At 41.3% G+C, this 17337-nt stretch overlaps 1 protein-coding gene across 7 annotated transcripts in view; it reads left to right on the top strand.

The window, feature by feature from the left end:
* The window catches only part of PAM (peptidylglycine alpha-amidating monooxygenase), a gene marked incomplete at its 5' end in the record, with an annotated part of 212106 nt that overhangs the window by 33342 nt on the left and 161427 nt on the right, over positions 1-17337 (top strand). For all 7 annotated transcript variants that reach the window (XM_014589171.1, XM_027772271.1, XM_027772253.1 and 4 more), the window contains 1 exon segment: positions 13908-13965. In XM_014589171.1, coding sequence (XP_014444657.1) covers positions 13908-13965 — 58 coding nt within the window.

Raw genomic sequence — 17337 nt, 5'->3', positions numbered from 1 at the left:
CTTTCCCTTTCTCCTTTTTTATCTGCCAGTGTGGGATCTGGGTTTATGGAGAGAGTGTCCTTCCGTGAATGGCCTTGGACGGTAGAAGAGGTCTCAGATAAATGGGGTTCTGTTTCCTTACATGGTGTCGTCGTCAACATCTGTGGAATTAACCTATCTTTGGAAGAGGACATTTCCTTATGTCCTCCTTCAATCTGCAGTGGTATCCTTTACATTGCAGTCTCTCCTCCCAGCCTCCCATCAGCCCCACCAGTGGTGCCGTAATCCCAGAGTGCTTACTGGAGAGCAATGTGAATCCAGTAGTTTAATATTTTTAAAATCTTGGTCTCCTTACAAATAGGTAATGCCTCAGACCCAAAGCCTTGCCCAGAACTGTAACATGTCTCCAAGTACGCCGAATCTGTTGGATTGTTTATGAAAGTTACCTGTTTTAATGCTGTAATATTTACTATTTTTTACACTGTTTTGTGAAAGTATGCATTTTTGCACAATATCTTGTCATTAGTTCTGAATACATTCTGAGACATTAAAATCAGTATGTGCTGAAAGTGTCCATAGGTGTTTAGGTTTCTGGGGTTGTGTTGGCACCCCTAGTCTCTAGGACAGGAATAGTGTCTTAGTTCTACTGGAAATCACCAAGCATCTATTGAAATTAATTACCTGGTGTGCTATGTTGGAGCTCATACCAGTATTTCATCAAATATTAATAATTTTTCCTTTTTTTTTTTTTTTTTGATGTTTGCTTTTTTTTTTTTTTTTTAGAGATGTTTGCTATAGGGTGTGTACATTCACCAAAGAGACAGAAAGCAAGAAATCACCCCCAAGTAGAGATGGCAGTGCCACATAGTCCCTTCTCCATTCTCCTCTCAGGATTATGGGCACACATGCACATGTGACTGGCGTGAATTTTAAACCACCATGTCCAGAATTCAAACTGTGGTTCACTACATGGGAGTCCAGTGACATAACCATTATGCCATCTGCTGGTCCCAAACATTTGTGATTTTTTTATTTGCCTATTGAGCCATTGTTTTTATTCAACCGTTCAAATACATTTTTGCTTTTTGTTGCTGTTGTAATTGTTTTTTTTATTGTTCTTTTTAGTGATGTTCTATTTTTTCTTATTTCCCAAGTTGCCCTAGGCCACTGTGACCATCAGCAAAAGAGCTGACTGCTCTATGTATTGTTTCGCACAGAAAAACGCCTAAAGTCAGACATGTATTCACAGATATGTATGTATCAGCTGAACTTGTTAAGAAATTTTGTGAATCAGGGACCAGCAGTTGGTGCAATGGCTATGTCACTGGACTTCCATGTAGTCGACTGCAGTTTGAGTCCTGGACCTCGTGGCTTAAACTCACGCTGGGTGCGTGTGCATGCGTGCCCAAGATCCTGAGAGGAGAATGGAGGAGAAGGGATTGTGGTGTGGCCATCCCCCCGGGGAGTGATTTCTCACTTTCTGTCTCTCTCTGTCTTTCTGGTGAGTGCACAAGTCTTATAGCAAAAACAAACAAAGAAAAAATAAAACGACAAAAATAAAAGCTCTCAAAAAAAAAAAAAGGAACAATATTTTGGTATTTATTTTGTGAGAGAGAGAGGTGTTACCAGCAATCTTCACGCCATGATCCTGCCCTCAACCTCAGCCAGCTCAAAACATGGCATACACAAACCCAGCAATTGCTCACAGGGAGACCTTGGGATGCAAATCTGGGGCCCTCGCGTTCGGCCTCAGCACTGTGGAACATCGTGCTACAGATGGGCCACAGCGGCTGGCCTCTCCTGTTTTGTCTGTAAATTCCCTGATCACTGTTCCTTGGCCAGCCAGTTCTTGGCTCTGTCAATTCTCTTTTTCTTTTTTTTCTCTCCACTTTTCCAAGGAAGCTTCCTCTATACCGCTGCCCAATTACTGCACAACTTTTTATAAGTTCATGGCTTTTTTTCTTTTGTTTTGTTTGTTTATTTTGCTATAGGACACACAAGTTTACCAGAGAGAAAGAAAGCGGGAAAGTGAGAAATCACCCCCAGGGGGATGGCCATGCCACAGTCCATTCTCCTTTAGCTCCTCTCTGGATGTTGGGTGCATACACGCATGTCCCACATGATTTTCAAGTCACCATGTCCAGGACTTGAACCGTGCAATCGGCCATGTGGGAATCCAGTGCCCTACCTCTATGCCACCTGCTGGCCCTGGATAAGTTTATATCTTTACACCAAACCTTTCCTTTAAACTCCAGACTTTTACCCACTGTCTCTCTGACGTTTACTTGTAGATTTTTCATAAGCTCTTCAGATTCAGCCTGTCCAATGCAAAATTCAAAGTCATCTTCAACTCCTGGCTCGTTCTTGTCTCGTGTCTTACTGACTGATACCACCAATACATTCAAGTCTGACTTCTGTATGAATTTGCTGTGAAAAATTCCAATGACTTTCTGTTGCTGTCAAGAACAAAACAACCAAAGTCCTTAGCACAGGCCACAAGGCCCTGCGTTGTGTGCTGCCTCTGCTTTTCCGGTCTGACTTACAACATGTTCTGTCCGTATGGATGGGCTTCTATTTTCTCAGCTACACCAAGTCTCTCCAATTACAGGGCATCTGAAAATGCTCTTTCTTGTGCCTAGAACAGTGCCAGGCCCTTTGCACTGAGGTCATTTCCCCTGAAATGCTGGAACGTGTGGGAACCAACATGACTTCCACGGAGCACTTCAAACAATAAATTTTAAGATTATTTGTGTGGGGACCAGCAGTTAGTGTAATGGCTATGTCGCTGGATTCCCACGTAGTCAACCACGGTTCGAGTCCCAGACCTGGTGGCTTAAACTCACGCCGGGCGCATGTGCGTGCATGCCCAAGATCCCGAGAGGAGAATGGAGGAGAAGGGATTGTGGTGTGGCCATCCCCCCTGGGGGTTGATTTCTCACTTTCTATCTCTCTGTGTCTGTCTGTCTGGCGAGCGCACGTGCCCTATAGTGAAAATCTCTTCAAAAAAAGGGGAAAGATTATTTGTGTGGTTGTTTCTCTACTAAACTAGTAGCCTGTAAGCCGCTAGTAAGATTGTTTATATTTTTCATCAAAAAGTTGATGAAAAAAATGGAACTGAAGTATCACTTTAGGGACAGGTGGACAGGTGGTGGTTAAGGCAGCTGGATCCCATATGGCCAACTACGTGATGAGTCCTGGATCTGGTGGCTTCAGAAACAGGGCTGAGTGAGGGACCAGCAGTTGGCATAATGTCTATGTCGCTGGACTCCCATGTAGTCGACTGCAGTTCCAGTCCCGAACCTGGTGGCTTAAACTCACGCCGGGCGCGTGTGCATGCGTGCCTAAGATCCCAAGAGGAGGATGGAGGAGAAGGGACTGTGGCGTGGCCATCCCCCCTGGGGGGTGATTTCTGGCTTTCCGTCTCTCTGTCTCTCTCTGTCTTTCTAGCGAGCACACGTGCCCTATAGCAAAAACCTCTCAACAAAACAAACAAACAAAAAAACAAGCAAACAAAAAGAAACAGGGTTGAGTGCATGTGTGTAGATGTCCAGAGTCCAGAAAGGAGGAGTGGAGACACGATTGTACCAGGGCCATCCCTATAAAGGTGCTTTCTCATTTCCCTTCCGCTGACCCCCCCTCCGCCCCGCCACAGCCCCAGAGCACATATGCCCTCTACCAAATTAAAAAAAAAAAAAATAGTACTGGTTTATTTTGGTGCAAAATTTCTTTTTAAATTCATGCATAGCTTTTCCCTTTTTTCTAATAATATGTTTTTGCCATGAGCTTTTTGAAGACACCCCCCACCCCACTTACTCTTGTTCATGGTTTTGTGAATGTAGCACTGTGCCTGGTTCCTGGGAATTGCTTAACATACCTGTTTGCTAAGGGAACGAATGAATGAAAGGGTAGAACAATGGATTTCGACACAGACCGGAAACGGTAATATAGGTTGGCAAGTGTAATGGGATGGCCTTGGGAAATGGAAAAGACCACTTTGTTTGCTGATGGTTCATTTTAAACTTCAGGAGAACAGAAAGCAAATCGAGTAGCCGTGGACAGACCCCTTCAGGTCTAGAGCGTCTCTTCTGTGAGGCTATATTTCCCAGCATCAGATGAAAGCCACTTACCATAGAAATATGTGTTTGGAGTCGGGGCTGGGAAGCCTTTTCTGCTCTGAAGCTTCTCCAAACAGATTTGATAAATACAGTTTTCCATCATGTGTACTAAGGACGGGGAATGTGGGTGTGAGTGGTTAATGTTGGCACAGGGTTCCGAGAGCAGGCTGCTTCCTGTGCAGGGATGCGCCATGACAGGCACACACCTGTGCTCTGAGGTTGAGGGGGTGAGTAGCAGAGAGGTCCCAGCCCTGTGCAGAACAGCACTGACCTTTGCATTATCCCCGCCCTCCTCAGCCAGGAAGCCCAGGAGGATTCCCGCACTGTCACCACCCTGTTGTGTCTTAGGCAATTAATGGTAGACCATTATTAGTATATTCTTTTTTATTTACTCGTAAGTGAAAGCTCTGAGACAGCAGTTCCCTCACCAAAATCTTTCTCCCTCCTCATTTGCTCGTACAGATTTGTAATTCCCAAAGAAGAGCCCTCGCCAGCAAAGTCACTTCCATCCGTGCTACTTGGCATTGAAAATCTTGTCATCATCAGCTACAGTGTGATTAGAGTTTAAAAATGCAAATGGGATTCCAGGATGAATCAACTGAAGGATAAAATTCATATGGAAAAGTGATGCTGTATAAAACCCTAATTAGGCAGCATCTATAATACAGGTTTCAGTTCAGCCTTTCTTAAACTGAGTTTATTGCCACCAAAGGAGGTGGGGATGTGCAGAATTCAACAAATATTTATCGAGCTTCCAGCACATGCCAGAGATTGTTGCAAGTGCTGAGGATGCCAGGCAGCTTTAGAGTGCTAGTCCAGGTTGGGATAAATGTCCAAAAAATGGTTAGAGATGAAGCTTAGCTTAATGGTAAGGACAAAAGTAGGATATTTTAGAGAGTTATTTGGAATGTTTTAATATAAAATCTTCACTACAGCTTTTTTCCCAGAACTTACAAATACCAATAGACATTATTTGAAATATAAACACACATTAAAAACTAATTTATGGGGACCAGCAGTTGGCATAATGGCTATGTCACTGGACTCCCGTATAGTCAACCACGGTTCAAATCCCGGACCTGGTAGTTTAAATTCGCCCTGGGTGTGTGTGCGTGCGTGCCCAAGATCCTGAGAGGAGAATGGAGGAGAAGGGATTACGGTGTGGCCATCCTCCCTGGGGGTTTATTTCTCGCTTTCTGTCTCTCTGTCTCTCTCTGTATTTCTGGCAAGTGCATGCACCCTATAGCAGAAACCTCTCCAAAAACAAACAAAAAACTAATTTATGTGCAAAGGAAAAGATAAGAGGAAATGGAAAATTAGAATAAACTACATACAAAGGTGACAGTTTAAGATATTTTATCTATAATTAAGTGTCTTAAAGTTCTGGTCTCAGAAAGGTAAATTTGTTAAACCTGAGTTTTTTGCTCTAGAAAGTTCTTAATATTTGGTCTAGTTTTTCTTTGCTCTAGTTTCCTTTTGTGCTAGGATGAGGTCGAGTAGAAACATGGTCAGTATAAGCTCATGGGCGTCTAAGTCACTTTGAGAAGTAGCAGTTAGAGTCTGTGACCTATTGGGTTGTCGGAAAAGTCATGATGCATTTTTGCATAGAAAAACATAGAAATATACATCATGACTTTTCCAACAACTGAATATTTGGATTGATTGAAGAAAACTTTGAAAAAGTGTTTTTCTGTTGCTTTCTTCCTCTCCTAATGAAAATCTTGTCAAAGAAACCGGGTCGCTTTCTGGACTTTTCTGTGGTCGGACTGGCCCAGCTATCAGCAGTCCTGAGACTTTCATTAGTTCTTGGTAGAACTCGAGTTCTTTCCACCCTAAGCGAGTACTGCATGTAAACGGAGGGCCTTGTGGGGCCCATCCTTTCTGGCTTGGATTTAATGTGCTGGATCTGAGGTTAGCACAGAGGACTGCCTCTTCTGTGCCTCAGCCACGACTCTCCGGCAGTGTCACGGTTGCACCATAAGATGGTTCCACTTGTTCTGAGGTCTTGTTTTGTTTTTATTATTGCATATTTTTAAGGCATACAGTATGCCATTTTTTGTCTTTTAGTTTTTTTGAGAGGTTTTTGCCTTATGGTACATTTACTCCCTGTCGGGAGGCAGGAGAGAAAGAGATCGCAAGAGGGAAAGTGAGAAATCAGCCCCCAGGGAGGATGGCCACACTGCAATCCCTTCTCTTCCATTCTTCTCCCTGAATCTTGGGCACACATGCACACGTGCCCAGTGTGTTTCAAGCCTCTAGGTCTGGGACTTGAACCGTGGTTGACTGTATGATAGTCCAGCAACCTATCCGCTATGCCACACGCTGGTCTCCAACACACTGTTTGATATACCTGTACAGAGTGAAATTATTACTACCTTTTTGTTTTTTGCAGTTTTGATTATTTAGTAAGGGATGTGCGAAAACAGTTACTGTGACCATACTGTACGCAGTGTTGTAGGTCTGTGGCTTCTGGCCTATTTACAGAGAATAACCGGTTTGCAAATAGCCAGAGAAATAAGCAGAAGGGCCGTATCCAGATAAAACTGGGGCGTGTTGTCTATCTGCACGCTCATTTGCATCGCCACATTGAATTTTCTTCTTAAAAAAGGGAGTCTGGGGGACTTTTCAGCCTGCATGCATGCTAACAGAATGTTGACCAATCACAATCCAGTCATAACACTCAACACCAGAAACTAAACGGCACCTTTGGTCTCCCCAAGTGAAAATTACTGATTCTATGTGAACCGTTTTCGTGTGTAATAGTATACAGTTGGCTTGGTTTGTCCCATATTAATTTCAATGCAGTTGATTTTATTAACTTCCCTTTCCATAGGAACCACTGCATCTCTGTCGCACAAACAATTAAATCAAAATAAAGAATGCTTTTTCCTTAAATGCTTGACGCGGGCATTACAGAGCACTGTGGTGTACATGAGAGCTCTCGATTAAATGAGTAGTAATAGAATCTCTTAGGCGTTCTTTAGTAATAAGGGATTCCTCCCCCTTCTCATTTCTAGCACACTGTCATCTTCTTTTGTCAGAAAAATGTGTTTTTCTTGGCAAGTTCCCAATAGTGGCATAAAGAGGCATCAGCAATATCATGTCCCTCTTGATTCGGATCCAGCTGAAGTGCCAGAACTCATAGCACTGGGAGACGTGGCTATGTCGATTCTTCTGTTTTCCCTTCTTGTCCCCCTGAGCCTTATGTTAGCAGTTTAAATCCGCAGTATTTTACAGACTATCCCCTGACACTACACTCAGATACAGCGCTGGTCCCGCAAAGAGAAAAGGAAGATTCGTGGTGATGATATATGGGAAATGGCGCAAAGGCTGTGCTGGTCATTTGGGTTGAATTATAGAAGCATCCTTTCCAGGACAGGGTTTTGAATGGGCAAATTATGACAGCGGACAGGAAGGTGCTGTTACTGTGTCTTCAGAACGGGTTAGAGAGAAACAGTGATCTGAATTATGTATATGTTTTCAAATAACTTTTCTTTGCCCAGATGTAAATGGTAACAACATTAAAATGGGTAGTGATAGAATATCTTAGCCACTTAGCCATGACTTTAGTCTAGCTTTTTGCAGACTGTCAACAAGCTTTTGTGAAATGTTTCTGGGTGTTACAGAAAATTTAGGGCACTTAGACCGAAGCTTCTTGTTAAATTTTATGTGTCTTTGATTCTCTTATTGCTCCCATTAATCCAGTGAACAACTAATATCGTGTACAAGAGCTGACAGAAACTTCTTTTCGAGTATTACAGAAGTTTGAAAAATAACCTCTTAATAGCTGTCTTGCTATAGTGGAAAGAGAAGTGCTCTATAAAACTGGGTACAAATCCCATTTTATTAATTTCTAGATTTTTTTGTAACTGCAAGAAATTTCATACCCTCTTTAGCATCAGGCTTTCATCTTTAGAATAGTATCTGTAATACCTATCTGGTATCATGAGAATTAACTGTGATGGAAATTTCTAGAATGAAGGAGAGGGCTCCATACATATTCACCTTTTACAAGGTATCACATACTAAGTACTGATTGTATATTTAAATAATTTGCATTTTTTTATATTGTCGAATGACCGAAATGATGGGGCCAGGGTATTGTTAAATAGTATTCTTGGTGTTCACTACCAAGAAGCAAAAAAGGAAAATACAATTGATTACTTGCTCCCTTGGTGATATAAAGATTTTATTATTTTGAGAAATGTGTCATTTAGTTTTCTAGATGTTATTGTCTCAGGAGGCTGTGCTTTAAAGAAAGATTGCTCTATCATAGGTTTGTCATTAACTATGTAACTGCATATTATAGTTTTAAATTCTTTTTTTAAAGATTTTATTCACTGTCATCATTATTGTTTTAAGTAGACCAGAGAGAAAAGGAAAGTGAGAAAGCAAGCCACCAGGCCCGGGACTCAACAGCGGTTAGCCATGTGGGAGTCCAGTCACCTTAACCACTGCAGCACCTGCTGGTCCCTAGTTTTAAATTCTTAAACTGACTGCTGCTTGCAACTTTGAATTTCAGTTTCAAGTAACCATTCCCTTCTTGGTGGCTTGCTATAGAAATTAACCCATATTATTGAAATAAATATCTTCTAATCACCTCAATTCTCATTCTTTTTCCCATTATAATAAGCTCATTATATTTGGAAAAGGCCACTCTAACCAAGTTCTTGACAAATTATGAAGCTTATATTTTATGAAGTTATTCATTTACTTATATAAAGCCTTAAATTTTATTTAAAATATAGAATTTAGTCTCATAGTTTTTATAGTCTCGCAGTTTTAGAAAAACAGAGGCATGAAGATTTAAAAGACTAGCCAGAATCACAGTTTACCTAAATTAGAACTTGATGGCAAGAGAGTGGAAAGATACCTAATGATCTCTGTTGGTCTTGGAGGCATGAACTTGAAGCCTTATAATCCTAACCGCGACACTACCCACGTGGGTTGCCTTATGCAGAACAATAGTTTTTCTGTGAATCAGTTTCCATCTCTGTTAAGAAAAGAAAGGGGGGAAAAAGTACCATGGCTCTTAGACCTACTCAGCATAATTGGGAAAATAAAATGAAAGAATGTGTGCGTCTTAAAAAAAAAATTCACGTTCAGCCAGCCCCTGAAGAGGACAGACCTTGCCGCTGAGCCATCTTTAAGATGTGGCTTCTTCAGTTGAACCGTGCCAATGACACTTGAGGGCTTGTCTTTACATAGATCTGGAGCTCTCAGCTTAACTCTAGAAACCAGACCATGGTACCAAAATACTCCAGAACAAGATCATCGATGCAGTTTGCAGTTGCAGAAAAAAGAATAAATTGCCTTTTGCTATTCTCTGTTCTATTGAACTGTGGTCTTCCGAGCTTTCAGCTAAAGGCTAATTATTGATTTGATACACAGTGTATTTTTATATGTGCTCATTTTTAGAAGGAATGCTTTACTTTCTTTTCTTCTCACGGAGTTATTCTTTGTCTCGAAAAATGGAGCATTAGCAAAATCTTAAATCCTACTGTGATAGTACATGGGTAGACCGTTGATGCAGTGTCTTACACAGACCTCGCTCTCCGCAAATAATTGTGTAGGGTACTGGTATTCTGCAGAAGGTCTCTTTTCTCTCCCTTCCCTTCTGTCTCTTTTTTTAACCTGCTTTCAAAGCTCAGGAAAGAAACTGTTAAAATCTGAACACATTCTCATTATGAGAGAAGTTATAGGCCAAGAATTATAAATTGATAGAAGAAAGACACTCCCAAGTTATTCTGTCATCTTTAATTGGGAAGCTGATGGTAAGAGCAAGAATTACAACATGGATCTGACCAATTCTGAGCATAAATTGAAGTGCCCTTACTACGTGTATTACATGTAACTATCCCTGTGTGCTGTTAAATCTTTCTTTTTAACAAGGGAACCAAGTTGCTGAATTTTATTTTTTTAAGTTCAATTATTTTTTAAAGAATTATTTATTTAATTTAATTTATTATTATTATTTTTAAATTTTTCCTGTCGGGCACATGTGCTTACCAGAGACAGATAGTGAGAAAGCAAGTTGCCAGGAGGTCTAGGATTTGAACTCTGATCGTCCATGTGGGAGTCCAGCACCTTAACTACCATGCCACCTGCTGGCCCCAAGTTTAATTATTTCATGAGTGAGAACAAGGCAAGAATCTCAACAGGGTCTCACACCATGACCTCCCAAGCCTTTTCTAGCTAGCTGGGATCACAGGTGCCTTCCTACACTGGGCATACACAGGTCTCCTCTGGAACCGCGTCACGACCGTCGTATGGCTTCCAGCGGTACAGTGTGTTGGTTCTGCTCTGCCCGTGTGGCTGGATCTGAATTGGTTATGACTTTTTATGTCCATAATTTGCCTATCCCAAGAACAACCTTGAGTGGCTTATGATAAAACCCAAAACTAAAAGCACAAACTCTTAGTCCAAATGAAAATGAATTTTTGTGTAAATAGATGCTTAGCTACTTGAAATTTACTTTTTTTTTTTTTTTTAATTTGTGTTTAAGTCATTATTTGTCACATTGCAGTTTGGAGTGGTAGAAGATTCTTTTTTTATTTTTTTGGAGAGTTTTTTTTTCGCTATAGGGCACGTGCGTTCGCCAGACAGACAGAGAGAGACTTAGAGACAGAAAGCGAGAAATCACCCCCCAGGGGGGATGGTCACGCCACAATCCCTTCTCCTCCATTCTCCTCTCGGGATCTTGGGCACGCAAGCACACGCGCCCGGCATGAGTTTTAAGCCACCGGGTCCGGGATGCGAACCGTGGTCAACTACATGGGAGCCCAGGGACATAGCCATTACGCTAACTGCTGGTTCACATCCTTCCAGAAATTCTTGAAGAGCTGGTCAGGTGTTGGTAAATTCTTTCAGATTTTGTTTATCTGAGAATGTTTGTCTTTTCTTCCCATTATGAAGGATAATCTCTCTGGGTATAGGATCTTTGGTTGAAACTTTTTCACTTAACACTTAGAATATATTTTCCCATTCTTTCCTTGATTATCTTTTTTCTGATGAGAGGTCTAACGTTAGCCTGATGGGATAACCTTTATAAGTAACGTGACGTTTCTCTCTTGCCAGTTTTAGTATCTTGTCTTTGTCTGTGGTTTTGACCCGTCTGGTTCTGATGTGCCTTGGAGAAGATCTTCTTGGGCTGATTCTATTAGGGGTCCTTTGTATTTCCTGGGACTGGATCTTCGAATGCCTCTCTAGGTTTGGAAAGTTTTCTTGCAGGATTTCATGGAATAGATTATCAATGCCCTTATTAGTTTTTTCACCTTCTGGTACCGATTATCTGGATGTTTGAGCGCTTAATGGTATCTAGTATTTCTCATATAGTGTTCTCATTTTGGGGGGGTTATTTTCTTAGTTTTTTTGGTTACTTTTTCCAGACCAGAGTTTGTCTTCAACATCCGAGGTTCGATCATCTGCAGGGACTAATCTGCTTTTAATACTTTCAAGGAAGGTTGTGATTTCCTGCATTACAGCCTTCATCTCAAACAGCTCCATTCGATTCTTTTTTATGGTGTGTATTTCCTCTCTCAGATCGTGCAAGAACTTCCTCATGTCCTGGAACTCATGGTCTCTTTTCTCCTGCATCTTCTGGAGTTCATTTTCTCTCCGCTCTTGTATCTCATTTAGTTTTGTCACCATGAATATTCTGAATTCTTTATCAGACATTTCCACAAGTTCCACTGTACTGGCTGGGGATGATGAAGGATTGTTCTTTACCCTTAGGGCGGAGATATTTTCTTGGTTTCTCATATTTCTTGTGCCTCTGTGGTGGTTTCTGGTCATTCTATAACAAAATATTTCCTCTTCTGTGCTTTGCAATATGGTATCCATAGAAAGATTTTTGAGTTCAGATTTACAAAAAGGAGTTTCTTCCTTAAGGCAAGAGGTGCAATAAACGTTGAGGATTGCAATGACTCTGTCTCAGTGTATCAGGGGGTTAGAAGATGAGTGTTTTAGATGAGTTTTAGAGTATAACATCTTCCCTGAATGTGCCAGGACACACGTCAGATTTAAAATGGCTTCTGTCTCTGTGTTTCGGCGGTCTAGAAGATGGGGTTTAGTGCATAGCTTCAGTTCCTTTGGTCCCTGAATGCACCTCAGCCCCTCTTGGGATTTTGGGCATGCACACACATGTGCCGGTCATGAGTTTCAAGTCACCAGGTCTGGAACTTGAACTGCAGTCGGCCATGTGGGAGCCCAGTGACGTAACCATCACGCCATCTGCTAGTCCCCAGTTTTTCCTATGTTAAGATGCTTGTTTTTTCACCTCCATTTTTTTCCCAACACAGAAGTAAAACATTAGGTTCAAAATTCACAAAGTTTAGGATCTAGCCAGTATGTTTAAAGAAACCCAAATGACCTTTGCCCATGTGGACAATGTCTTTAGAGTCTGTCACTTGGTAGTAATAATCTACAAAGCATGAATTATTAAATGATTACAGCCTGGATTTGTATTAGGGCTGTTATCAGCCATGACACATGCTTCGCTGTGTATGGATTTCCATTAGGAAACTGGGGTACATAAATCATCAGAAGCTCATACTCCTTACATTGCGATTTTGATAACTGAAAATTCCTCTTGTTGACCAGCCATGGTGGACAGTGGTAATGCAAGTCTCCATGGGGCTGAGCTGTGAGGGAAAGTCCTAAGGTCTCCTGGTACCCACAGGGCATGTGTGCCCATCATCCGGGCTGGCTGAGGCTAACTGGGGTTGAGACCCTGCTGGAATGATTCTTAATTATTGTTATTGGAGAGGTTATAAGCCAAGAAATATAAATTGACAGAAGAAACGACATTGCCAGGTTATTCTGTCATTAATTGGGCAGCTGATAGTAAGAGCAAGAATTACAATATGACTCTGACCAATTCTGAGTGTAAATCGAAATGTCCTTACTATGCATATTTTATGTATGTAGTTCCATCTTGCTCTCTCTCTCTCTTTCACTCCTTCTGCCTCCCTCTGTCATAAAAGGAAGAAATAAATTTCTAAAGAAATTCTTGATGTCAAACTATTCAACAGTGGAAAAATGACCACTTAGTTTAGAGAACCAACAACTGGAAAAGAATTATTTAAGTTAATGTCAACCTCTTCTATGGACTACATGAAAATGTTTAAATAATGGAGAACAACCAAATTCAAACATTTTTAAGACTAGCTTTTATTCATTGTGCTTCTCTAATTAATATTTGGGTCATTCGTGAAGTGATTCCAAAAATTACATAGTTCATTTTGCAAACAGCAAAGATCGTTCTACCATTTTAAAATCAAAGGCTTTAAATTGTTGTAGTCTTTGTTTTTTAATTGCCAGGAGGTCCATGTGCTCACCAGAGAGAAAGACAGACAGAGAGAAAGAGGGAGAAAGTACCCATAGCGGGGCATGATTATGTTACAATTCCTTCCCCTCCATTTGTCCATCCTGTGGGGATTTGCGACACGTGCACACATGCACCCTGCATGTTTTTCAAGCTTCCAGGGCTGGAATTTGAGCTGTGGTGGTAGTCCACATGGAATTTGACTCCCATAATCACTAGGCTTTGGGGCCAGCCCACTAGTCTTTTTTGTATAAAGGTCTAAAATCTTACCTTTTCATTATGACAGTACTAGAACTATCACCCAAGATATTTAGTTTAAACCTCTAGAGGACCTAAGTCCTAGACATAGTTTGTTCCACTAAGTGCCACTGCCCTCGGCTAGCCACTGCACCTCCCAGGACCCATGAATTCCATGCTTTGAACAGTCGTTATTTCTCCTTTACCAGCAAAAGTTTAATTCGGATTTTGTATCTTTCTTTCCTTACTAGTCCGATACGTACTTCTGCATGTCGATGCGTTTGCCAATGGATGAGGAAGCCTTTGTGAGTAAGTATTAATTGGATGGTGTGTGTAGGGGGATGGCCGTTGAAGGGAGGGCAGCCACTTTGTGAAATTAGCAGAAGGTTCTCTTGGATGGTTATGAGCGTATTCATCTTTTACTGTCAGTATCTGAAATGCACTCACCATGCCTAATGGAGAAACAAACTAGAGAGCCACTGAGAGACAAGATGGCAAACAGTTTCTGGAGAGAGCCGTGAGTAGCAGTAGTTAAGGAGCTGCATGCAGATGTCAACGGCCGCTGATAGCGTGTGGTCCCATTTGTATGGTATCGGCTTTCTGTCTGCGGCTTGATGCTTAATTCCGCTCCACTCAACAGACTGTTTATTTACCTGCTGGTTCGTGCTATAAATTGACTGCACTTAGGATCAGCAGTGGGAAATGCGAGACTTCACCTCGCAGACAGGTGGAGGAGAGGAAGGGGCGGGAGGAAGGAAGGAAGAAGAAGGAGGCAAGTGGAATGGAGAGAGGGAGGAAGGAAGTGGGGAGAGAAGACAGAATAGCCATCATGTCGTTTATACGAGAGGCTAAGAGGAGCCTTAAATGACATGTCCCTCCCCAGCTGAGCCTTTAAGTCAGACAGGAAAAGTGACAAAGCACCATCTGTTTGCATCTTGGTTATTTAAATTTAAACGTCCCTCATGACAGACTTTCTACTGTTTGGGGGAGAGGTGGGATTGGCAAATTATTCGTGGATTTGTTTTGTGTGTGTGTGTGTGTGTGTGTGTGTCACTTCACTTCTCTGGTCTGAGATGTTGGTTTGGGAGAGAAAGTGATGGTAATGAGAGTTGTGCTTTGGTCCCTTGAAACTAATCTTCAAGTGGGCTGTCTGAAACGGCTATTACGTCAATTGTACAAGGTGTACAGTAGCCTTGGGGCAGTCTAGGATGAATTTTCATGAGGTGTTCCCCATAGGAACATACATTACAGACCTGCAAAGCCAGGGCAATGTGCATTTTTTTTCCCCACACATTTTAGTGCAATCTGACAGCAAATACAACCTAGAACAACACTCTCTAACAACACTCTCTAAACAAAATTTGCTCCGCAGTTAATTCCTAAGAATGAACGGCAGATCATGAGAAGTTGAGTATTGTCCTGCCAATGCTTTGTATAAAATGGTTGGAAGTTACCAAGAAAAAAGTTACACGGGACAGCGCACCCAGATGCTCAATTGTATAACTTTAATAAAAGACAGAAAAATGATTTTAGTTCCTAATTGGAGTGCTTTGAATAACACCAAGTGTGATTTAGAAAATAGATCCATAATTAAAATGTTAATGAGGGACCAGCAGATGGCATAATGGTTACATTGCTGGACTCACACATAGTTGATCACGGTTCGAGTCCTGGACCTGGCAGCTTCAAATTCATGCCAGGCGCATATGCATGGGTGCCCAAAATCCCAAGAGGAGAATGGAAGAGAAGGGACTGTGACATGGGCCATCCCCCCGGTGGGTGATTTCTTGCTTTCTGTCTCTCTACATCTTTCTAACGAGTGCATGCACCTTATAGCAAAAAAACCTCTCTTAAAAAAAAAAAGTTAATAGGAAAGTTTTTCTTTGCTTCATGTCTAGTTGTTTGGCAGCCTAGGAGAAGATAATATTTACTTACAAAAGAAAATTTCCATGAATTTTTTTCCTTAGCACTTTTATAGTTTTTGGTCCAAGTTCAGAGTAGTTTCAATTGCTCCTGTTTCACACGTGCTTTGAGGAGAAGGCCGCCCTTCCCACTGGGTAAACAGGTCAGTCACGTGTCCCAGCAATGCTATGGGCTCACGTGAATGGGTTACTGGTATGTTTCTGGAGGAGTAAATGATCTCAGAACTGGCGACTCTAAGGACTATAAATAGATATCCTGGAATGTGGTATTACTCTCCTTATGTAAAGTGTTTACTTTCACATAATTTAAAATTGAAAGAGACCAGTGAATGTATTCAGTCAAGTTAAATATTCACAGGAAACACAGAGCCAGAGTACACAATGTTTCTGCATTTTTTTGAGGTCGTTTTCATCTAAGATAGAATTATTCTGAGTTCTAAGGCTCTGCAGTGATCTTCTAAGATTAATACATTTATTTTCAGTATTTGTTCCTTTCTTAATTGCTAGAAGAATTGCGTGAATACTGAAGATTTCATTATCTGTTCAAAAGGGTTTTTTCATCCTCGATGTGAGCCCTTTAATGTGCTATGCACATGCGATTTGTGGTTACCATTTGGTAATCCAGCAACGATGGAAGTTTAGGCGAGGCAAATTAGAACTGAAAAATTGGAACTCAAAGAGAAATACCAAACAATAAGTTATAGAAAGGATATGAGAAAAGATTTTGTTTGTATTACCTCATTAATTCTTTCTTTTTTTTAGAGAGAATTATCCATTTTATTTATTATTATTTTCAATTTGATCAGAGAGAGAGAGAGAAAGGGAAAGTGAGAAAGGAAGCCACCACGTCCAGGACTCAACCACAGTCAGCCAGGTGGGAGTCCAGCACCTTTACACATACCACTGCCGGCCCCCGCCTCACTAATTCTCAAGATGACCCTGTAGACTGTCCCATTTCATAGCTAGGAAAACAGGGACAGTGACCTCTGTATCCATGATTTAATCAGACGCTAGGACAATAGTCTATAGGGAGTTCTTGTTTATGTAAGACCACGTCTTCTTCACTGTTGTTTAGGGAAGACCTGACAGATGATCTAAGAGACTGAAAGCTAAGGATAGTCAAGTGATTTTTCAGAAGAGAAAATAGGGGTCAGAGAAGTTAAGGAACCTTCCCAAGCTTTTTATAGGCTCTGTATTAACCTAGTCATATGTTATTTAAATTATGAGGGATCTGGGTGTGTGGGCAGTGTTACAAAGGATGGTTTAGATGTTATCAGGTGAGTAGATGGAGCCGAAATGCAGCGATAGCCCATCTCTGTGTTCCTCACGTCAAACACAATTATTCTCTCTCTGCGTTATCTTCACTCCCTACTGAGAACACGCTTTTCAGTTCTGCCAAAAAGTAAAATAAACTATAAACCATCTTACAAAATAAATCCCAATACACATGAAGATTTCACGGTTTGTCGGAGGGAAGGGCTTGGGTTATCTAGGTTCTAAGTAGGTTCTACGATTGTGCATGGCTTCTCCAGATGCCCAGAGTGAAAGGTTTGCTTGTGAGGTAGCGGGCTTTCCAGTCCAAGGGATGCTGACAACATGGAGGGTGATAGAGGGTGAAACATTAGCCTATTTGCGGATTATCCAAATCCCACATTTCGGGAGGTCTTATCACAAGATTAAATATGGTTGAAAATGAACAGTCATAAAGGCCCATAATACTTTACTCATTCTTTTCTTTTTCTAAAATTATTTTTACAGC

This window comes from Tupaia chinensis, unplaced genomic scaffold (assembly GCF_000334495.1).
Source record: "Tupaia chinensis unplaced genomic scaffold, TupChi_1.0 Scaffold000002_1, whole genome shotgun sequence".
Taxonomy (NCBI): domain Eukaryota; kingdom Metazoa; phylum Chordata; class Mammalia; order Scandentia; family Tupaiidae; genus Tupaia; species Tupaia belangeri.
This window is presented reverse-complemented; position numbering and strand designations above follow the sequence as displayed.